The sequence below is a fragment of the Geotrypetes seraphini genome, chromosome 11, assembly GCF_902459505.1.
Source record: "Geotrypetes seraphini chromosome 11, aGeoSer1.1, whole genome shotgun sequence".
NCBI classification, from domain to species: Eukaryota; Metazoa; Chordata; class Amphibia; order Gymnophiona; family Dermophiidae; genus Geotrypetes; species Geotrypetes seraphini.
This window is the reverse complement of record NC_047094.1, coordinates 117,318,119-117,342,964: the sequence shown is the minus strand read 5'-3', so window position 1 is coordinate 117,342,964 and position 24,846 is coordinate 117,318,119. Positions and strand designations below refer to the sequence as shown.

Below are 24,846 nucleotides of genomic sequence, written 5' to 3'. Positions count from 1 at the left end.
GGGATTGGGTAGGGATTGGTCGTGCTAGATGGGTTTTATGTATTTTTTGAAGAGTATGTTTTTAATATCTTTCTTGAAGGTTTTGTAGTCTGTGGTCTATGATAACAGAGTGGTGATTTGTCTGTCCAGTTTAGCTGCTTTGGAGGCTATTAGGTTGTCATATAGGTTTTTTTTTTGTTTGACATTTTTGGATGATGGGTGTGTGAATAGTGAGTGGGTTCTCCTGTGTTTGGTTGAAGAGGACTGAGTTAGCAAGATATCTACCTGATTTGTTTGCCAAAGCGTAATGTCCAGATTTTGCAATTATTATATCATGACAAGCTAAGGAGCTAGTGAGTTTGTTGTATTTATATTTAAGTTGTGTTAAATTGGTTAATAAAGACCTGTCACCAGTTTGTATATGAAGGCGTTCAAGAGAAAATATTTCTGATTCTAATTGTTTGGCAGCAGAATTGGTTGATTTTTTTTCCCCAAGCTGCATAGCTTATGATGTCACCTCTAAGACTGGCTTTGAAGGCCTCCCAAATGGTATTATATAAAGTGACTGATTGGGTATTATTGTTAAAGAAATCAGAGATGATGTTTTTCATCTTGAGCACAAAAGTCTCATCTAAAAGAAAAGAGGAATTAAATCTCCAATGTAGTGTAGAAAAGTGGGTATTAAGAGTAAAGTTTAAACTAATGAGAGCATGATCTTATATAGTAATAGGGGAAATGGAGGCTTCCTTAACAAACGGCATTAATGATTTAGAGATTAGAAAAAAGTCAATTCATCTATAAGTTTGATGTGGCACTGAGTAATATGAGAAATCTTTCTCTGAAGGATAAAGGGTTATCCAAGGGTCTATGAAACCAAAATCTTTGATTAAGTCATGCAATGCATACCACATATTAGGAGGACGGTAACTTGAGGAGGATGTCCTATCTAGAATCGTGTCGAGCGGTAGATTAAAATCTCCACCAATTATGATGGGATGAGAAGTCTATTCTAGGATGACATTGCGTAGTTCAGAGATAAAATCTTTGTAATCTGTGTTGGGGGCATAAACCGTCAGTATAGAGAATATATGTTCCGCAATTTGAATCTTACTGATGGCCCATCTGCCCGCAATGTCAAATGCTTGTTGTAGGATGGTGTGCTGTAGGGATTTTTTTAACAACTATAGATACCACATTTTTTTGAAGCAGCAGGCAAATGGATATCGTATATCTCTGCCCAAGCAAATTTTAATTTTGAATAGTCAAATGGATTCAGATGTGCTTCCTGTAATAGAAGAATATCAATATTTTTCTGTAAGACGTAAGTCAATATTTTCTTCTGTTTAATGGGGTGGTTCAGGCCGTTTACGTTCCAACTAGCTATTCAAATACTAGTCATAGGGAGGTGTGGTAGAAAAGTTTAGAAAGGGGGTTGTGAACTTTGGAATTGCAGAAAGCATATTGTAAAGATTATAGCAAAGACAGAAAGAAAATAAATACAGTGCAAAACTGTACTAAACAGTAAAAATGTATATTTGACAGCCAGCGACTCTTCACAGGCTACAGGAGAGTCAGAAATCCCTCTGACACATAGTGATGTATTCTATAGTAGGAAAAATAATTCCAGGAGAAGTACACAGGTACATATCATAACATCAAGCATTACATATATATGACTACCTCCCCTCTGGGAGGCGGTCTTATGTATGCACTCAATGTAGGGAACTGGAGAGCCTGAAGAAACAAGTTAGACTCCTGGAAGGCAGAATACAGGAACTAGAAACACTTCGAACAGTGGAGGAGGAGGACAGAGAGGCAGAAAATTCCAAGACAGAGGAAACCATTGAGGAAGAAGTCCGGGAGTTATTGAAGTTCATTGAGGAAGCATACAGGGAGGCCGTAGAAAATCACCAGCAACAGTGGAACTGCCAAGATACACCCACAGAGAGGAAGGACCACCTGGAGGACAAGCACAAGGAAGAAATGGGTGACACATCAGCGACACCTAGAAACAGAGGAGGGAACCCACAGAAAGACGAGTCCAGCGGTGGGAACCCCCAGAAAGATGAGTCCAGCGGTGGGAACCCACAGGAAGATGAGTCCAATGCAAGCCAGCACCAAGTTGAGGGAAGATGGGAGTATGCAGAGGACAAGGACCTACGGCTGGAGAGATGGACACGGATCTGCGGCTGGAGAGACAAGAGAAGACAGAGAGGACAACGATCATTGTGGGGGACTCCATCATCAGACAAGTTGATAGCCACATAGCGGGAGGAAGACAAGATCGGCTGGTGACCTGCCTACCCAGAGCCAAGATAGAAGATATAGTGAGCCGTATCAACAGGATCATCAACAGCGTGGAAGAGGAAGATACAGTGGTGGTGATCCTTGTGGTACAAACAACGTGAGCAACAGGAATTACAGCAAAGAAGGATTGAAGGACCAGTTCCGGATGCTAGGAGGGAAGCTGAAGACTAGATCGCAGAGGGTAGCATTCTCAGAGATCCTGCCGGTACCCAGGGCCGACAAGAAGAGACAGACGGAGCTGCAAGCAGTCAATGTGTGGATGATGCACTGGTGTGAGGAAGAAGGATTCCACCAATTGGATGATGTTCCGGGTGAAGAGCAAGCTATACAGGAAGGATGGACTCCACCTCAGCGGAGACGGAATGAGGCTGCTTGCAAGAAACATCAAAAGAGAAATTGAGAAGTTTTTAAACTAGGAAGATGGGGAAAGCCGACAGTCGACAATGAGTCGATGGTTTGGGAACTGGTATACCCAGAGGATACCGTGCAGGAAGATAGTGGGGAAGACTCACCAGGTTATAGGCAAGACAGAAATCCTGATGGATCGAAAGGGGCACAAGAGGAAAAGAAATGCCCAGAGGATACCGTGCAGGAAGATAGCAGGGAAGACTCGCTAGGTCATAGGCAAGACAGAAATCCTGACGGATCAAAAGGGGCACAAGAGGGAAGGGGTAAAACGCGGACCTGTCGGACCTCGCGGTTCTAAAACCGCACATCCTTAAAAATCTGAGGTCTGTGTCCGTGCTGCTCGTAGTTTCTGTCTCTTACAGACCTCTATGAGATTTTAGCTCTGACGGATCCGTCTCAACATAGAGAGGGAAAAGTATTAGGATCCGTCAGCGCTAAAATCTCATAGAGGTCTGTCAGAGCCAAAAAAAAAAGAGAGCCATCTGACGCCCATGCAGTCACTGGAATAGTCGATACGGCAGCGGGCCATGTTTACCTGTCCGAGGCTTGGAAACAGAAGCTCTGGGCACAGATTTCAGAGATATTGAAGATGGCGGCCCCTTCAGTGTGGGACTCCTATAGATTCTGGGTTCCAGGATTGCCAAGCTGGATGTGGTTCCCTAGACAAAGGCATGCATGCATCCTCTTCAGTATGCCTTCCTCTCTCGCTGGGTCCCCCACTGAGATGTCTTAGAGCTGAGTCTGACCTGGACTGTGGAGGCCAGAGTGTGTATGACCTGGTGGCTTCATCCTCAATCACTGTGCCAGAGCGTTCCATTTGTATTATCTCCTGGATTGTAGTAACCAAGGATGCCAGCCTTTGTGGCTGGGAGAGGCTCACTATGGTCATTGTCCTTTTCAGGACTGTTGGACTCCTTCACCACAGAAGTGGTCGATCATTGATGGCAGTGGTCTCTGTTAATTGTCTCAGAAGAACCAAGCACTCTCCCTTGGCTTAGGAGGCTTGACTTATTTTCCTTTGGGCAGAAAGTCATCTCTTGGCGCTGATGGTGGCGCATGTGGCCAACGTTCAGCAGACTTCTTCAGCTGTCAGTCTAGAGTTCCAGGTGAGTGGGCCCTAGTGCAGTAAGCATTTCGGGTGATCATGAGGCACTGGGGGCAGCCCCACCTCAAACTCATGGCCACAGCGCAAAGTAAGATGGCACCATACTTCTTCAGTCACAGATCCGGCTCAGAGGTGAGAGACTTGATGCTCTAGAACAGTGGTCTCAAACTTGCGGCCCCCCAGGTACTATTTTTTGGCCCACGGTCTGGCTGGCTCCTTTGCTGAAGTCAATTTTCAGTTCAAAGCCATGGGCGGCAGCTGCGGCTCCTTGCACGATCCGCACCTGCGTCAGAAGCCTTCTCTCTGACATCACAACATCAGAGAGAAGTTTTCCAATGCAGGTGCAAGGAGCCGCCACCGCTGCCCACAGCTTTGAACTGAAAAATAACTTCAGCAAGGGAGCTGGCCAGAAACAAGGAAGAGAAATGCTGCTGCACAGGGAAGGGGGAAGAGAAATGCTGCTGCTGCTTCACAGGGAAGGAGGGAAGAGAAATGCTGCTGCCACTGCTGCACTGGAAAGTGGGGGGGGGGAAGAAATGCTGCTGCCGCTGCACAGGAAAATGGGGGAGGGAAGGGGGAAGAGAAATGCTTCTACACCCAATTGGAGGAAGACGGGAGAAGAAAGATAACGGAGAGGAGAGGAATGAGAGTTGCCAAGTCCATGGAGGGGGAGAGAGAGATGCTAGGGCATGGGGAAGGAAGGAGACAGATGCCAGACCAGGGGAAATGAAGGAAAGAGGGAGGGAGAGAAAGGAAGGTGAGATGTCAGACCATGGAAATAGGGAGGGAAGGAGAAAGAGAAGGGAAGGGAAGGGAAGACATGGAAAAGTAGATTTTGAGAAGAAAGCAGAAAAATTGAATGTTAAGTTAATGCCAAAGATAGATGCAAGGCAGAAAGTGAACATGGAGAGAAAAACAGTCAATGGACAAGAGGGCCCTGGAAACAGTTAAAAGCATAGAAAAATAAAGTCACCAGACAACAAAGGTAGGAAAAATGATTTTATTTTCGATATAGTGATTGTGTCAGCTTTGAGAAAGGAAAGATGCTAAACTTTAACTGTGAGGGTGCAGAAAAAATAGGGCACTTGGAGGGTCGCAGAAAAAATAGTTAATGTCTTATTAAATAAATGCAACACAAACAAGAAATTGCCCTTTAAAGCTCCACAGAAAATGCAAATCCAGCAAAGACAAAAAACTCTGTGGAGATGATGATGTTCAAGATGCAGGCTTTATTAAAAGTACAAATTAATAATTCACATAAAATACATCTAGAACCCAAAGTGTCTGTGTTTTGACAGTGCTGTCTTCCTCAGGGGTCCCTAAAGATCCAGATATAAAAGCTCATGGATTACTGACTAAAAACTGTGCAGAGGTTTGTTTTTATGCTGCTTCGAGAGTAGTCCGACTTAGACCACCTCTTAAGCTCCCTCTCATATGATGTTAGTCACCTAGACCCTCAGAAATGCCACCAAGATACTCAAGAGTATTCTGGCTTTATGCATTTAATCTTCACCAGGTGTCTTACAGAAATTTTTATATTTTTAGTGGGATGTAGTTATATCCTCAAATTTATAAATACAGTGGTGCCTCGCATAACGAACGCCTCGCACAACGAACGCTGCACACAACGAACTTCATGTCTTGATTCACACAACGAACTTCGTTTCACACAACGAACTTCACACAACGAACTTCGTTTCACACAACGAAGTCGCCCGAGCTGCCGATGTATTGCATCCTTCCGCGCAGGCACTGCAGGCAGTCGTTAGTCACTGCGCTTAACTGCCCTCTCTCACTGTATACAGTCGTCCTTTTAAGATAAACTCAATATTTTTTATATATCATGGCTTCTAAAAAAAGCAGGAAGGTAATTTCTGTTGAAATGAAACGGGAAATAATTAGAAGGAGTGAATGTGGGGTAAAACAGTGTGACCTCGTCAAAGAGTTTGGCCTCAGCAAGACCACCATTTTCACCATTTTGACAAATGTATCTTTTTTTATGTCATCTTAGCATATTTTATGCTGCAGAACGAATTATTTTTTTTAACATGTATTGTTATGGGAAAACGCGTTTCACATAACGAACTTTTCGCATAACAAACTTGCTCCTGGAACGAATTAAGTTCGTTGTGTGAGGCACCACTGTATTATAAATAATTTTTAATTTATTTAATACTTAACTTAAGTGGTCAGGTTCTGAGGGATTAATATGCCGACATGTTTCATCCAGAGGGTTTCTTCAAGGCTACTATCCCTTTGTGAAGCTAATCACCCACATAGCAACCACCAAGTAACAGTTACTTCAAGATTCCAGCTATAACGGATAGAAGATTCTGAGGACATTGCAGTTCTTTTAGAGAAGCTTGTGATTGGTTAAAAATCGATCTCTATCTCATTCTCAGCAAATGGCAGTTTAGAAGTCTGCCTCATCCCTCCCATTTGAGTATCCTCCACTTAGATTGCATGTTTTGGAAAGCGGGTGCATCAGGAGAAGAGACAGGGAAAAACTCCAGTCACTACTAATTGAATATGAGCTCAGACGTCATAGATCATCGAGTGAAAATGAGAAAGATTGGAATTTTCCTGTTGGATGGTCAGGTGCAGACTATTTTCCAAAAACTCTCTCTGCCCTGCAAAGGACTTGTGGCGGGCTGGAAAAAGCCCTGAGTTGGGAAGGCTTCAGCTTTGATTCAGCCATTTATGCAAGTTAAGTTCAGCAATTGCCTTTCCAATTGCATCTGATAGAATGGAAAGCAGAATGGTAGTACTGGAGTTTTCTCCGTACGGCTTGCAGCTCGGATTTGACAATCAGAGAGCTGGGGGTCTCTGGGGAAGTGCAATCCCTGAGGAGAGCACCTGGGATGGGTTGCTGGGAATCGGACGTGGGACAGCCCTCAGAGAGGGGATCGGCAGAGTCGTGTCCATTGGGTGGATAAACTGCCTCCTCCAGCCCTGTCTGGGCGATCCAGAACTTCCTTGGTGATTTTGCGGCTGGGAGGTGTGTGGGCTCCACTGGACTCTGCAGGTACTGAATCTTCAAAGAGCGATAATCTTTCAATGTCAAGCCATTTTCTGTGATGGAAAGGAGACACAGCAGACGCAGGCTCTCAATGGGAGAAACCTGCCTGTTGATGTGTTCTTCTGTAGAGTTGATGCTTTCTCGAATATTAAACCCTTCCAGGAGAGAGTGTTCATTTTGACTAGAGAGTTGCGCGGGGACAGAAATCGCACCCGTGCCCGTGAGGATTCCCTCCATCCCCACCTGTCCCCGTGAGTAATCCCCTCCGTCCCTATCTGTCCCTGCGAGGAATCCCCTTCGTCCCCGCCCGTCCATATAAACTTCAGAAATAGTTATTCCATTTAATTATGCTACTGAATTAAAGGCTCTGGTAGAGACCCATTTACAAATAAGCAAAGACACTTTATTCATTTGGAAATATTAATTGGGAAGAATACATACTTTGTAAACGGGTTTCTACCAGAGCCTCTAATGTAAATATAAATACTCAGCTGATGAGAACCCTCAAGCTGTCAGCTGAGGACTTCCATTGCAGTTGGCCAGGGGTCCCTTTTGCCAAGCTTGGCAGGCAGTAGTAGTGTCCCTGAGTCACAGATGCTGGTACCTCAGTGGCTCATGGATGCTGCCAGCGACTGCAGTGCTTGGTGGAGGGGAGTTCTGGCCGTCTCTAGAGGAGGTCCTCTGCTGGCGGTGCTTGGGGATCCCCACCAGCCACAGCAAGGGTCAGCAAGTACTTCAACACTGTAGAAATAAAACCAGAAATGCATTTCCTTTTCTTTTGAACACAATACAAAGACATCTTCTATATACATTTCTCAAAGCTAACATATTTTAGTCAATAAATTCTGTTTTTTACCTTTGTTGTCTGGAGACTTATTTTTCCATAAAGTTGGTCCCAGTTTCTTTTTTCTGCTTTCCCATCTTCTGTAAATTCTTGTTGCTGTCCATTGGGTCCTCCTACCATGGTCCAGCATTTATCCCTTTCTCATTTTTCGCCCCTGCCCACCAGTCCCATGCCCAACATTTCTCCTTCTATCACTCCTCTCCAGCACCATGCCACATTTCTCCCTCCATTCCTTTCATCACTATGTCCAACATTCCTCCCTTTTGCATCCATTTCAATCTGTCCGTTCCACCACAATATTTCTCTCTCTCAACTGTACCTCACTCCCTTCCTATGACCAAAAATTCTCCTTTCCTCCATTCCCCGTGTACACAACCATCTCTTTCCCTCCCTTCCTCTCTCCCAAGTTCATGCCTTCTGTGTCCAAAAACGCATTTCCTCCCGCACCTCAGCATCTCTTTCCCTCTCTTCCTCACTCCCAAGTTTATGCCTTCTATGTCCAAAAACGCATTCCCTCCCCCACCACAGCATCTTTTTCCCTCCCTTCCTCTCTCCCAAGTTCCTGCCTTGTGTCCCAATACATTTCCCTTCCCCCACCCCACCCCCTGGATGTGTAAGGAAATCTAATAAAAAGAGATACATGACAATTATTACGATGCAACAAATGCAGTCAATGGGCTCCACACCCTATTAAAAGTATTAATAAACCCTAACATTCCGCATTAATTCTCTCATACTTAAAAGTGGTACAAACATTTGTCCACCAAAATGTGTAATTCAGTCTGTCATAGCTCTTCCAATTACGTGTAACTGCTAACCAGTTAGCATAGTGGGCAATGTGCACATATACTGACAAGTAAATCCAGACCTACTCCAACTCTCTGCCATTGACTGCCCCAACCAAGAGGAGAAAATAATTGCCCAGTGGTTATCATGCACAAATGGCAAAAACTAGCCAGTATACTTTAGCATATCCCACAGGCAATTTTCGCTGTGTTAAATGCTGGTGCCCCTCACACAACTTAGTAAAAGAGCCCTAAAAAGCATAATGCGTCTGTGTATTAATTCAGTCAACTTGCCTTGTGTCCAAAAACGCACTCCCTCCCCCTTTTGTGTTCCACGTTTGCCTCCCAGCCCTCATCTGCCAGCAAATTACCATCCAAATATAGCTTGAGCCACGAGGCTCGTCTTCTATTTCCTGCCTGCACTGCCGCAGCACATAGCCGACTGGAAGTCTTCCCCGATGTCAGTGCTGAAGTCGGAGAGAGGGCTTAAGCAAAGCCCTCCCCCGACGGCAGCGCTGACATCGGGGAAGACTTCCGGTCAGCTATGTGTGCTGCGGCAGGGCAGGTAAGAAAAGAAGACGAGCCTCGCAGCTCGAGATGCATTGAACCCCGCAGGATCCCCGCGACCCTAGGGGCCTCCCCACAGGATCCCCGCGACCCTAGGGGGCATCCCCACGGGATCCCCGCAATCCTAGGGGGCGTCCTCACAGGATCCCCGTGACCCGAAGGGGGAACCCGCGGTCCCGCAGGATTCCCGTCATCCCCGTTCCCGTGCAGCTCTCTAGTTTTGACAAGATTTTAAAAATCTTGTTTTGTTTTCTTCTTCATGATGGACTCACAGGCTCCAATGAGTAAGCTGGGTGGATGGTGTTCCTGTTTCGATCCCTTCGGTTCCTGTGACACAAAAGTCTTCATTTGTTTAATAACCATCCCATAATGTTTATCATACTATATCTGCAGGTTTATGGCCTTCTGACTCGGGAAGCCAGAGACATTGGAAAAGAGTTCATTTTGTATTTCATTGATAAACTTGTCATGGGAGTATGGCAGAACCTTGTTGTTTTGGGATGTAAAGTGAATGGTCCAAAATCAAATGGGTACTGTAGGCCCTTTTTAAGATTTATGGTTATGAAAAGTTTAATGGGGTAGGTGGTTGGTTTTAGGTAAATTAATATAATATATGAAATGTCCTAAATACTTTTATTAGTAAATGAAGTGGGGATGCTTAATGAATTAATGAGTAAGTTGTGAATATTCTAATGTACTGTTATCTTATTTTTCTAAAATAGATTTGATTCCATGATGACAGGAAAGTCAAAATTAATTTCTGATTGGGTGGTTCTTTTTATTTAATATTACATGGTTATAGGGCGAGTGAGGGAGATTTAAATTGATAAACTTTTGAGTCCCTTATAGTATTAATTCTAATATTACTTATTAATCTGCATTTTGGTAACTTTAAGAATCAATTTAGAATCCTTTTATTTATTACAGGTAGTATTTAAGCTTTTATTGTATTGTTATTAGTTTCTAGGGTGGATATTAATGAAATATTTAAGAGGAAATACTTAAGATGCCTGGGGGGGTTGGGTTACTTGTCTATATGTGCACTTTCAAGTTGTCAATTATTTTGGGGGAGGGGGAAGGGGGGGGGTAATTTTATGGTAGGGGTGAGGATGTGTATTGTTCAAAGGAAGGTGTTAGATATCAATGTAATTAAGGGATATGGTATTCTATTGTGGGGGGATTCTTTGAAATTTTCAATTAATTTTAAAATTTTTTCTTTAAATGTTAATGGCCGAGAGGTCACGTGATGCCATCTTGGTGAACAGACGCATGTGGAAAGAGCTCCCAGGCCCAATCTCATTTTTCGCTCTATCGGCGTCCCTACCGGCGGTGCCCTGCCTTCCCTGACTTCTTGGTCTCTTAGGGCGGGTTGTTCATGGTGTTCTGCTCTCCTTTTGGGGAGCTATGGCCTCCAAATTGACCTGTAAAGATTAGGACAAGCCTCGAGGAGCCGACCCTAAGATGGCGGAATAGGCCCTAATGTCTCCACCTTCGCCGCGCTCACCAGACTCCTTCATCAGGACCTTCCCGTGGTGTAAGGGGGGGATTTTAACCAACTTTTTGATCCCCTTCCCCATGTCAGGTATGCCCCAACTAGAGGCCTTCCATTATTTGCCTCGTCTATGTCTCTGATCGATGTGTGGTGGGTGTTACACCCTGGAGACCGCGAATATACTCACATGTCTAGCACCCATGCAACGCAGTCCCGTATTGATTAGTGGCTGATTACGGACTCCTTGTTTTCTCAGGTGGGATCGGCGGAGATCGGGGGTATGATGTCTCTGATCATGCTATGATTGTTCTTACTTTAGAGTTTCCTGGAGACGCCCCTAGGGGCTTTCACTGGCGGTTTCCTCTCTTATAACCAGGAGTTTCATTCTTTCTTGGTAGACAAATGGAAGGATTATGCTTTTCATAATGTGGCTCATAGGACTGACCCGCTTCCCTATTGGGAGGCTGCTAAAGTTGTTTTGCGGGAGGAGATCCTTGCTTGCTCCAGCAGAAAGAAAAAATGGCGCAACCGTCGATGCTCCGCTTGGAGCGCCAGGTTCAGGATGACCTTTACCGCTATGGGGATCATCCCACTGGGGTCAACAGGGTGTTACTGCTGACCTCGCAATGGGCGTTGCAGGAACTTTTACATGACCGGGCTATGAAATCATTGGCTTCCTATAAATATCAACTGTATTTGCATGCTAATAAGAGTGGTAAGTTGTTGGCTAATTTAATTCGGCACGCTAAGGGATTTTCCCTTATTCTGCAACTTTATAAGACGGACGGTGGTCTAGTCAACACGGATGAGGATGTGGCAGCGGTATTTCAACATTACTTTCGGGAGTTGTATGATGCTCCGCAGGCATCTTCGCTGGCGGGAGATCTCTATTTAGATCAGGTCTCTCACCCGGTGGTGTCAGAGATTCAGAATGCACGATTACAGTTCCCTTTTACAGTTGATGAGTTAACCCTGGTCATTGGAAGTTCCCCATTGAATAAGGCGATGGGGCCTGATGGCTTTCGGAACTAATTTTATCGACTTCTACTTGTGGATGTTGCTCCTGTTCTGGTTGACATGTTTAATGGTGTGGTGCGCTATGGGGCTTTTCCACCTTCTCTTCAGGTAGCTCAGATAGTTGTTTTGCTTAAGCCTGGGAAAGAGCCGTTACAGGCCTCCTCTTACCACCCCATCTCACTTTTGAATGCTGAAGCAAAGTTTTTTGCTAAATTATTGGCCAACCGATTGGCGGGGATTTTGCCCTCGTTTATAGCGGATCCTCAGGTTAGGTTTGTCCAGAGTCGATCTTCCACTCGAAATCTACGTACTATTTTGGCATCCCTGGAGTGGGTGGAGCGTGAGAGGGTTTGTTCTTTGTTGGTCAGTTTTGATGCCCATAAGGCTTTTGATAGAGTTTTGTGGGACTTTTTGTTTTGTACTCTTCAACATTATGGTATGGGGGGCTTCTTTAGTGCTGCAGTGGCAGCGTTGTATCATAATCCACAGGCCACGGTGTTGGTTAATGGGGTTTCCTAGACGGCTTTTCCGATTAAGAGGGGTACTAGACAGGGTTTATTGTTTATTCAAAGTATTTGATTAAACGCTTATCCAGCAGTACAAAGCGTTGAACAAAAAATTTAAAAATTACAGGAAGACAGACATGTCTGCATTGTAAAACATATAAATATTAAATTATTGGACAAACCAGGACTAAACAGACAAACTCAAGCCTTTAAAACAATAGGAGAAGGGGCGGAAATATATTAAATTATTGAACAAACCAGGACTAAACAGACAAACTCAAGCCTTTAAAACAATTGGAGAAGGGGGCGGAAATACAATTTTTTATAGAAAGAATATATAAAAGGAAAATACAATAGGAGATGGGAAATAAAATTTAAAAAAATAATTAAGCATTAATGGAATGGGAATGAGAAACAGTTGAAATTGTTAAAGTAGGTAGATAACTCATTAGCAGTTATATGCATCCTTAAAGAGAAAACACTTTAATCTGCTCTTGAACTTTTGCAAATTACGTTCTGCTCTTAAATATAGAGGAAGAGAGTTTCAGATCAAAAGAGCAGTTACTGAAAAAATAAGGGTGCGATTATCTTCAGGGATGGGACATTGAGGGTATGCTGGGAGGCTGATCTTAAGGCTCTAGGGGGATCATAAGGGATCAAAAGTCTGTCTATAAATGCCGGGGCATTGGTTAGTAGAGTTTTAAAAGTCAAGAGGGCGATTTTCTATGTTATTCTATGTAAAACGGGCAACCAATGTGCTTTTTGTAATAATGGAGTGACGTGTTCAAATTTATTTGAACTCAAAATAATTTTTATAGCAGTATTTTGAATAAGTTGAAGATGTTTTATATCTTTTAGGCATATACATTTTAATAGTGAATTACAATAGTCTATTTTGGATATTACGAACGAGTGAATTAATACGTTAAGGGATTTAGCGTCAAGGAGAGGAGCTAAAGATCTAATCATCCTTAGTTTGTGAAAACAGTTTTTTACAAGTGCACTAATTTGGGGACGGAATGAAAGTTTATTATCAATTAGAATACCTAGTATTTTTATTGTAGTAGTTTGTTTAAGAGGAACAGTATCGATGGAAATTGGAGCTATTAACTGTAACCCATCTTTCCATGGAAAGAGCACTGTACTGGTTTTAGTGATGCTTAAAGAAAGCATATTGGCATTTAGCCAATCATGGATTTTGGCTAATTTGAGATTGATGATGGAAATATCGTTTTGTCAGGTGGGGTTGAGGGTGTGCAGAAGTTGTAGATCATCTGCGTAAGCATATACTGTAAATCCTATCGATTGGCAGAGAGTTAAGAGAGGGGCCAGATAGATATGAAAAAGTAGGGGGGATAATGTAGAACCTTGTGGAATTCCGAAATTCAAATTGCCCCTTGTCACCTCTTCTCTTTGTGCTTTGTGCGTTAGATCCTTTAATTCACAAGATCTCTGCCAATACGGAGATTCGGGGAGTCCCTCTTGGAAGCCTTGAGTTTAAGATGTCGGCATTTGTGGACGATTTGTTGGTTCATTTGACCTCCCCGTGGGCTTCCTTCCCCACTATTATGTCGCTTTTCGAGAAGTATGGTGATTTTTCTGGCTTTCAGCTTAATTATGATAAATCCTTGGCATTAGCTACGGCAGACTTTGTGCATCGGGAGTGGCCAGGTCAGTTTCCTTTACGTTGGGTGGACGGCTCGTTCAAGTACTTGGGTATGCAACTCACAAGCTGTGTGGGACTGCTATATCGTGCTAATGTTGATGCTTTGTTGGCCGCTATGACTTGTAGTTTTGCGCAGTGGATGTCCCTGCCTCTTTCCTTCTACGGTAGGGTCCAACTGTATAAGATGGTTGTTTTTCCCCGCTGGCTATACGTATTTCTTCGGCACCGGAATCTTCAACAGTTTCATAGGCAGTTGACTCACTCTCTTTGGCAGGGTAAGAAGTCTCAGATCTCGCTCACTTACATGTTCGGCCCGGGGAGGTTCGGCGGTTTGAGACTTCCGGATATAGGCATGTTTAACTTGGCTTGCCTGCTTCATTTCTTGGGTAACTGGTGCTTATGGAGCAATGATTATCTTTCGAATCTGCTCTTTTTCATCCTTGGCACATGTTTTCGTTGTCCCAGATACCTGTCCGCCTTTTGCCCCCCGCAATTCGATACAGTGTTCTTCTTCGATCTTGGCGCTTTTGCTGGAGGGCCTTGGTCGGATTGCTGGGGGGAGACCCTCAGTTTTTGGATTAGTTGTCTATTCAGGGTAATCCACTATTCCTTCCTGGCAGCGATAACCCCATCTTTGGGAGATAGACTGGTGCAGGTTTGCTTCTTCTTGAACATTTATTGGACGTTGAGGGGGCTATGAAATTCTGGGGAGCTCTTCCCATGCTCCATTCCTTGGGGGTAGGTGGTTTATTTGCCTATAAACAAATTCATCATTATGTGGAGTCCTTGGCTCGCCCGGGCCTACGGTTTCGTTTGGACCACCAATTTCATCTCTTTTTTGCCCAGTTTCATGCTAGTGGCCTGAGGGTGTCTGCTTTGCATGGCGCTTTACGATGTCTCTCTCCTCGGAAGTCATATGAGGCTTTGGGGCATCGCTGGGGGAGAGATTTGGGCATACTTGTCGAGTCTTTGAATTTCCCTTCCCTTATTAATTGTATTTCCTCTATTTCTATCAGCGCCGAACTGAGGGAATGCCAATTTTGAATGATCTATCGAGCATATATTTCCCAAGAGCGGGTGCATAACGCCGGGGGTATTTCTTCCCTGACCTGCCCTAAATGTCAACAGAGCTGTAATTCATTTTTTCATGCCTTTTGGGGGTGCCCTCATGTGAAAGTTTTTTGGAGGGCCGTATTCCGATTTCTGGAAAGGCTTTTTGGCCAATCTCTTCCGATGTCGCCAGTGGGCTTGCTTTTGGATCAATATGAATATTTGAGAGTGTCTGCTCGGGGACATCAGATCCTGATCCGGAAGGCTGCTGTGATAGGAAAGAAGATCATACTTAGTGTCTGGATGCAAGCGACCGCACCTGCTTACTGGGCTTAGAGGAATCGATTTCATAACTTGATGATCTTGGAGCAGTGCCATGCCCGCTTATTCTTCAAGCGGAAAAATTTTTTTCTGCAGACCTGGGACTCCTATATTCAATCACTTTCCCCTAGGGCCAGAAGCCTGGTCTTAAACTCATTTTAGCTGATGATACCGTGGCCCTCGGCTGCTTCCCCAGGATGGATGGTATGCTGTTTGGCTGAGTGTGGATGGTTGGTATGGATGAATAGGTAAGTGTGATTTGTTAGTCGGGTAGGATGGGGATCGATTCTGTGGGGGGTGGTTGGGGTAAGGTTGTCCTGTTTGATGCTTGCGAAGCGGCATAAGAACACAGCTTGCTCAGCAGTCTCTCTGCTTTTTTTCTGTTAGTTTGGGGGTATGGGTAGGGGTTAGAGGGGGACTTCCAGGGTGGAGGGGGTGTTGGCACTTAGGAGTGGGTGGGGGTTGGGAAAGGGGTTTATTTGAAAAAATGTTTTGTTGTACTTTTGGTGATCTTGACCTTGTACTATTGTTTTGTATTGTGTATTTGCTGATTGTTCATCAATAAAACATGATTTACACTAAATGTTAATGGCCTCAATCATCCTGTTAAGAGGAAGAAACACTCAATTTTTTAAAACAGCAAAATGCGGACATATATATGATACAGGAAACTCATCTGTCTGTGGGGGAATTGATGAAATTAGAAGGAGAATGGGTCAAGCATTGTTGGGTTTTTTTTTTGCGCCGGCTGTGGGGAAAAAAGCAGGAGTGGCTATCTTAGTTCATAAGAAATGTTCAGCTATATTTAATATTATTTCTGCAGATCCTTCAGGAAGGTGGGTTCAGATAAAGATGACCTTGGGGAAACATGTTCTGATGCTGTTCTGTGTCTATGCCCCTAATTCGAATCAAGCAGAAATTTTTAAGACTCTTCAACAGGCACTTCTGCCACTGGCTGCCTCTAGTCTAGTGGTAGCTGGGGACTTCAATGCTGTTATGGATCCATTGTTGGATAAACAACCCAGTAGGTTTTTGAAATCAATGGGATTGGATAATTTAGTTCAATCCTGTGGATTTAAAGATATTTGGCAAATTCTCCATTTCAATGCTCAGGAATTTTCCTTTTGCTCCCAGGTTCATAAATCGTTTACAAGAATAGATTATGTATTTGTATCAGATCAATTAGTTCAACTGGTAACCAAAGCTGGCATAGATTCTATTGTTCTATCAGATCAGGCTGGAGTTTGGAGTAAATTAAAATTTGAATAACAAGATTGTAATAGACCTGTGTGGAAGTTCAATAATACATTGCTTGCAGATTCTAACTTTATAGAAGAATTTCAATTAAAAATGAATGAATATTTTCAAATCAATGCCTCAGAGGAAATCTCTGTAGAAACAATATGGTATGCTTTCAAAGCTACCATGAGAGGGAAAAATTATCTCATATTCAGCACATGTTAGGAAGAAACTTAAATTGGAATTTTCAAACTTGGAAAAAAATATTAAAGACTTAGAATCACAATTGGCCTTGAAATGGGAACATAATACTTTGCAGGCCCTCTCAAAAGCTAAATACAGATTTAATGAGATTTCCTCTCAAATGGCTAGGAAAGAGTTATTTTCTCAACAGGCTTTGTATTATAGAAGCTCGAATAAGTGGGAAGAGTATTAGCTAATTATCTTAAAGCTAAAAAAAGGAAAGTTAAAATTGTGGCTATTACAGATGAGAATGGGGAAACTCATTCTCAAATTGGAAATATCTTGAAACAATTTTTAAATTATTATAAAGCTTTATATTCTCCTGAGCTTTATTCAAATAAAGAACATGAGGGTTTAGAGTTCTTAAAGTTAATAAAGGTGCCTAAAATTCCTGAGCATATAAAAAGAATTCTTGACGCGCCTATATCAATGAAAGAACTACAAACAGCATTGAAGTCCTTTAGAATTGGATCCGCTCCAGGTGGTGATGGGTTCTCTGAAGAGTTTTATAAATCATTTCAAATTACCCTATTACCTCATCTATTAAAATAATATCAGGCTCAACTGACTATAGGTTGTATTAAAGGTACTATGGCAGAATCTTTAACTATAGTTTTGCCAAAGCCAAATAAAGATCCTACGTTGGTTTCAAATTACAGGCCTATTTCATTGATTAATGTAGATTGCAAACTTCTGGCTAAGTTATTGGCTTTGCGCTTGGCCAAGGCTCTCCCTTATATTATTGGTATGCACCAAATGGGGTTCGTTGCTCATAGACATTCTTCAAACAACACTAGACTGGCTTTCCACATGTTAAATTTAACAAAAGCCATGGATGATCCGGCCTTCTTTGTATCCTTGGATGCAGAGAAGGCCTTTGATCGTGTGGAATAGACCTTCATGTATCAAGCAATGGATTGGTTTGGTATTGGTTTTGGATTTATACAAATGATTCAAACCTTGTATAGTTCCCCTTATGCAAGATTATATATTAATAATAATTTTTCTGAACATTTTAGTCTTAGAAGGGGAGTTAGACAAGGGTGTCCGTTATCTCCTTTGCTTTTTGATATTGTGTTGGAACCCTTGTTATTGGCTATTCGTCAGGCAGAGGAGATACAGGGTATTCCTTATTCAGGTCGGGAATGCAAGGTCTCTACTTATGTAGATGACATATTGCTTCATTTGAGGAATCCCGAAACTACCATTCCGCATTTACTGGATCTAATTGAGAGATTTGGAAAATTTTCTGGTTACAAAATAAACTGGAGCAAATCAGAGGTTCTTCCACTAATTGTTTATTGTACAAAAGGTTTATTTGACACATTCCTTTTTCTATGGAAGGAAGAGAGTATAAAATATTTAGGTATTTGGATAAAAAGTACACTGGAAGAAACTATGAAAGTAAATGAAAAATCTTTATTACTGAAGGTCACAGAAATATGTGAGCATTGGAACCCATTACATTTGTCTTGGTGGGGGAGAGTCCAAACAGTTAAGATGATGATTCTGCCTGTAATCTGTTACCAAATGGATATGTTGCCAGTGTTTTTTCAGGGGTCATTCTACAAGAAATTGAATAGTATTCTGACAAAATTTATTTGGCTGGGGAAAGCAGTAAGAATTGCTTTGGTATCTCTACAAAAGCCAATTGCGGAGGGTGAGGTAAATTTTCCCAACTTTCATAGGTACCATCAAGCCTATATTATGCGTCAAGGTATGTATTGGATCCTCCATGAGCTCATGGAAAATCTCCCGGACTGGTTATGGTTGGAATGGCAACTCATGTCTCCACTGAGATTAGTGCACGTTCTAAGTATCAAGATGCCTAGGCTGTATAAGGACAATAGAATTTTAGTAGACACGTGGCAAACTTTAAAATTTATCAATAATTTAACACCTATTCCAATCCATAAATCCACGTGTCAGACCCTGTGGCTGAACTCCAAGATTCAAATTGGCGGATTTAAGATCATATGGAAGCATTGGATGAAGGTAGGTATATGTACTTTGGATGATGTTATATCAAATGGTAAGCTGCTTGACTTTGCACAATTGCAACACAAATTTGGTCTTAATAAATCACAAAGTTATAGATGATTGCAGTTGAAGCAGGCCATTCAGGAGGGGTTCCCTGAATGGAAAAATCTAAATGGTGAATATAGTCTGTCGGTCTTATGTTTTCAGGTGGATTTACTGGGACACCAGGTCGCTCATTGGTATAAATTAATATCTGGATTTTTGAATAAGAAACCAAAGAATGGTCTGCATGACATTTGGAACATTGAGATTAAGCCTCAAATTAATGTGTCTCAATGACCACAAATTTGGGCTTGGAGGATGAGATGTACGATGTCGGCATCTATGAGACAAACTTGGTTTTTCTTATTACATAGAGCTGTTTACAAAAATTAGATAGCTCTAAGTCTAATAGATGCTGGCACTGTCATCTCGATTCGATCATCTATTATTCTATTGTCCATTGATACTTAGTTTTTGGAAAACCATTTGGGGCCAAGTGAATAATCTGCTGGAAAATCCGGTGGCATTTTCATATGACACTGTATTATTCGGTACTGCAATGAGAGCTAAGAGTCAAATCTCTACTAATTATAATAAATTTTTGCTCATTATGACAGGGGTTGCCATACAGCAAATAATGAAAAATTGGAAAAATTGGGATCGGCTGAATTACAATTTTTGATGGAATTCTTTGTTCCAAATCTTTAAAATGGAGCGGGCAATAGCTATACAACAGGGCCATTTTAAGAAATTTAGGGATGTATGGGAGCCATTAATAAAACACTGTACAGAATGAGTATAATTTTTTTCCCCTTTTTTGCATACACGTCCAGGGTGGGGAGGGGGGGTGGGAACACTCTATCATCTCTTATGCTTAAGAACAAATGTTGGATATATGGGAGGGGGGATATTGGATGTGAGTCTGAATTTGATGGTATATTAAGTGATGTTAAAGTAGAAAATAACTATATCTTATGTTACACTTATTGAAAGTTTAAAAATGAATAAAGATTTTTAAAAAAGAGGTGATAGGCTCATGAGTAATCTAAGAAAATACTTTTTTACTGAAAAGGTGGTAGATGTATGTAAGAGTCTCCCTGTAGAGGTGGTGGAGACAAAGACTGTGTCTGAATTCAAGAAAGTGTGGGACAGACACATGGTTATTTGTTAGGGAGAGTAGTAGATAGTGGATGCTGCGGATAGGCATACTGAATGGGTCATTTGGCCTTTATCTGCCATTATGTTTCAATGTTTCTAGCCCCTACGTCTGCACATCAGGTTGATGAAACTACAGGCATTTGTCTCCAATCCACCCTACACAAGATTCTACCATGACGGAGTGGTTCTCTGTACTTATTTGAAATTCCTTTCAAATGGTGTCTCTGAATTTTATCTCTACCATTCCATAGCTTTGCCTGTCTTCTTCCTAAGACTATATTGGCAATTGATGTCCCCATTACGACTGTTTCATGTGTTGAGTATCAGATTACCCAGATATATTAACAGATGTTCTGGTAGACAAATCCACTTATCAATCCTTATAGTTAAACTCCAAGATTCAAATAGGCAGATCTGAGATCACATGCAAGCACTGAATGCATGCAGGCATACATACATTAGATGATGTTCTATCAAATGGGAAAATGCTTGATTTTTCACGATTGCAACAAACATTTGGTATTGCAAAGTCTCAAAATTATAAGTGGGTACAGTTAAAGCAAGCCATTCAGAAGGGGTTCCCTGATTGGCAAAATCTAAAAAATTATTACAGCTTGCAGGTCTTATGCTTCCAGATAGATTCATTAGGGCATCAGGCTGCCCAGTGGTATAAATTAATATCTGATTTCTTGAATAAAAAACCCAAAAAATGGTCATGGAGACATTTGGAACATTGAGATTAAGCAGTATATTTCTGCATCTCAATGGCCACGAATTTGGACTTGGAGGATGAGATGTACAGCGTCAGCATCTATCAGACAAACATTGTTTTTTTCTGTTACATAGATCTTTTTGGATCCCTGTTAGGTTACATAAGTTAGATAGCTCTAAATCTAATAGAGGCTGGCATTGTCATCTGGACATAGGAACACTAGATCATCTGTTCTATTGTCCTTTGATACTTAACTTTTGGAGGTCATTATGGGGTACGATTAACAACATATTGGAATCATCAATTCCACTGATGTATGAGGTGGTCATATGTGGAACGTTATTACATGTTAAACCCCCTATGGATCATTATAAATGCCACCTTTTTCTTGTCATGACCGGGATAGCCATGCAGATGGTAACCCAAAATTGGAAGAATACGACCGCCTAAATTTTCCTTTCTGGTGGGCAAATTGTGCTCCAGCTATAGATATGAAAAAATGAATGCTGATAGTTTGGGGCACAAGTAATTTATTTAAGCTGCTTTGGGGGCCATTGACATCATATATTACTTCACTATAGTAGGTCTTTGATTATGAGTCAGTTTTTGTTTATTTTCATACACATCCAGGAAAGGGTGGGAGGAGCTATTTCTGTCCTAATTTGACTTTTGAGTATGTCCATCTGGGGTGAGAGGATATTTTTAATCTGAATAGGGTATGGTTATTGGGACAGTTTATGTTTCTGTGTTTTATTGAATAATTATTGGGCGGGGGGGGAGGGGTAGAAAATGGTTGGCTATGCATATTTGTAAGTTGAATGTGCTGTTATTAACTTATTATATAATATATATTTGTATATTGCTCTTTTGAAGTTTAGAAAATCAATAAAGAATTTTTTAAAAAAAGACTACATTCTCACCCCCAGCTCTCCATACCTTGAATTGTAAACGTGCTCTTGCATACTACTTGGATTGCACCTCATAGAACTACCCCTCAGTTCCTTGTGGCTTTCGACCCTAACAGACTTGAAGTTCCAGTTACCAAGAGAACCATCTCCATTTGGCTAGCGGACTGTATCTCGTTTACATATACTCAAGCTGGGCTGATGCTAGAAGGCCATGTCACAGTTCATAATTTACAGGCTTTAGTGACTTCAGTAACACCTGCAAAGTGGCCACTTGGTCCTCTATGCATACTTTCACATCACACTACTGTTTAGAGCACAACTCCAGAAGAGAGAGTTTGGTTTGGGCATGCAGTTCTGTAAAATTTATTTTCTTCCTAATTGCCAACTTTCCTTCCAACCCTTATGGATTTCACCAGGCTTATGCTTATTTACTATAACCCTCTTCCTAGAGGCATGGTCCTGGCAGCATGGCATCCCACATGTAAGAATATTATACCTGCTTGTCCTCAGAGAAAGCAAAGGAGTAGCCTGGTGCTTAGATCAGCTGCCTCAGCACCCTGTGGATATGAGTTCGATTCTCACTGCAACTGCTAGTAACTCTGGGCAAATCACTTAACACTTAATTACCCCAGGTACAAAATAAGTACCTGTCTAAAATATGTAAACCGCTTTGATTGTAACCACACAGAAAAAGCAGTATATCAAATCCCACCCACTTTACCTTTACCAGGTGTTCTCCGAGAACAGAAGGTATATATGCTCACAATACACCGGCCTCCTCTAGTTGGCTTCTTAGCTTTGTTAATGCAAGCTGATGTCATGTGGGAAGGCACCAGCACACTTACGGTACAGGTAGTACCTTAAAATTGAAAGTGACAGTATACTTGGTATCTGTCTGTACCAGGTTCCATGAATGATGTCACCCAAATGTGAGAATATGTACCTGCTGTCCTCAGAGAAAACCTGCTACAGGTAAGTAACTTTGCTTTCTCTCTCCCCACCATGCAACCCTCTCTCTCACCCTCTCACATGCAGCTCTTGCCTCTGTAACATTCTTTCTTCCCTCCTGCTCTGCAGCTCTCTCCTCTGTGACACACACTCTCCCCTTGCCTTGCAGCGATCCCCTTTGTGACACATTCTCCCCCCCCCCCCATACTGAGTGATGACACTCTTTTTCTACATGCTTAGGTTTCTTAATTGTCTGCTATACTGCCAGTATTTGCTGACATCTTTTTACATATTTTACAAAAGACCTTGTGTTTAACAGATACTTTTGTAAAATACTGAGGGAAATGTGAAAATTCTAACCTGGATGTCCCATATTTTCTACATATGGGAATACTGTATGTCTCTGTTTATATCATCTCTCTTTTTCATACCTTGCTATACAGGGGTCTTATCACAGACACAGTGGATGAATTGAAAACGTACAGTGATGATATAAAAAGTAAGCTGGGCCCTTTTGCTCAGGCTACTCAACAGCGCTTCAGCCAAGAAATATCAGACTTGTCGGAGAAGTTGAAAGCTGACATGGAGGACACCAAGACAAAAATAGTACAGTACACAGGGGATATCCGCACAATGTTTGACCATAACACAGATGAGGTAAGGAACCGGGTCAACATGTACATGAAAAAAATGAAGAAAAGAATGAACAAGGACACTGAAGAGCTGCGCAAGAAGATAAGTATCTATGTGGATGAGTTTCATGCCCACAATTATCAAAAGATGGACTCTATCCGTGATGCCTTTGAGCCTTACATCACTAGTATTAAGGATAAAGGCCATCAGCGCTTTTGGGCCCTGAAACAGGCTGTGAATGAGCAGAGCATGGCCATCTATGAGTACCTAAATTCTGGAGCTCAGGAGCTGCGTGGGAAAATGAAGAAGAAAGTAGGTGAGATTAAAGAAACTATAGAAGAAAAAAACAATGAAATCCGACAGTTGTTCATGCCTTATGTGGACAGCATACGCAATCAAGTTTATGCTTTACTGGATATCCTGCATGGGAAGAAGCAATAAAAGGACAAGAGGTATTAATCAAGCATGAATTCAGCAAGCATCTGATGCTGACTTTAACTAAGTTATCCCAGTTTGAGATGGAATGCCTAAATTAATCAACATTCTCCAGTAATAACTTTGCTCAGCTGAGATTCAGAGTCTGTGCAATTAATATCTAATTTTTTAATGTGAAATTGTTAACAATGTTACACTGAATTTAACTTTCCTGTTTTCCAATTGTTTTTAAATGTTTACCATTTGAACTTATAATCCATCTCTCCACAATAATCAAAGCTGTGCCTCTATTCACAATTGTGCCTCCAGCAAAAGTTTATACAGAAAGAATTCTGAATAAAAGAAAAGAAACTGAAAGCCATTAACAAAATATTGTACTGATTAGAGGACACTTTTTCCCTTGAATTTACAAGTTAAATTGTGAGGTGGGGGGAGGGAGGGTAATTTATTATTACAAATCGTACAAGGTATTTGATTATTTGATAAGAAAGGGTGGGAGATAAGAACACATTATTTGTACCATTGATGATTATTAAGTGATATATGTATTGTTAATTTGTTTAAATATATTTTCACACTTATTGTAAGTTTGAAAATGAATAAAGATTTTTTTTAAAAAAAGAAAAGAAACTGAATAAAATATTTCTTGAAATGTATAACAGTTCACATGTCTTCTTCTGTTAACTTCCATTTGAGGTATGGATAGAAATATCATATGCAGAACTGCACTTTGGAAAAGATGCACAAATTACAACTGAGATGTCCCAGGTTGAGATGTCTTAAATTTGCTAGTTTTTAGAATAGGATCTACTAACATGGAACCTGTTCTGAAAAACATAGTAAAATGTGCTGGTTATGTGCAACATGAACATCCAGGGTTTTTTTAAATTATAAAATGTATGAAATATACATACATTTCACAATAATAATCTAAGAAATTAGAGAAAATAGAAAATAATAAAAATTATCCCAATTAGAATTAACTTTACAATAATAGCTCATCAAGGGAGGAAGTAAGAATTCCAAAGGCACATGGAAAAGGCAAAGACAATAATCTTTTTCAAAATTGTCCTAAATACATATTTTGAACTAAAATCTAATATCTACAAAATCCTAAGTGGAGTAGAACAGGTACAAGTGGATCGATTTTTCACTCCGTCAAAAATTACAAAGACTAGGGGACACTCGAAGTTACAGGGAAATACTTTTTAAACCAATAGGAGGAAATTATTTTTCACTCAGAGAATAGTTAAGCTCTGGAAAGCGTTGCCAGAGGATGTGGTAAGAGCAGTTTTAAGAAAGGTTTGGACAAGTTCCTGGAGGAAAAGTCCGTAGTCTGTTATTGAGAAAGACATAGGGAAGCCACTGCTTGCCCTGTATCGATAGCATGGAATATTGCTACTCCTTGGGTTTTGGCCAGCTACTAGTGACCTGAATTGGCCATGGTGAGAACGGGCTACTGGGCTTGATGGACCATTGGTC

At 41.5% G+C, this 24,846-nt stretch overlaps 1 protein-coding gene across 1 annotated transcript in view; it reads left to right on the top strand.

Annotated features, from left to right (window-relative positions):
* The window catches only part of APOE (apolipoprotein E), a 43,869-nt gene extending 19,997 nt beyond the window's left edge, over nucleotides 1-23,872 (top strand). The window contains exon 4 of the mRNA XM_033962848.1: nucleotides 22,740-23,872. Coding sequence (XP_033818739.1) covers nucleotides 22,740-23,370 — 631 coding nt within the window. The 3' untranslated portion in view covers nucleotides 23,371-23,872. The remainder of the gene's footprint in view (nucleotides 1-22,739) is intronic.
* The last annotated feature ends 974 nt before the right edge of the window (nucleotides 23,873-24,846 follow it).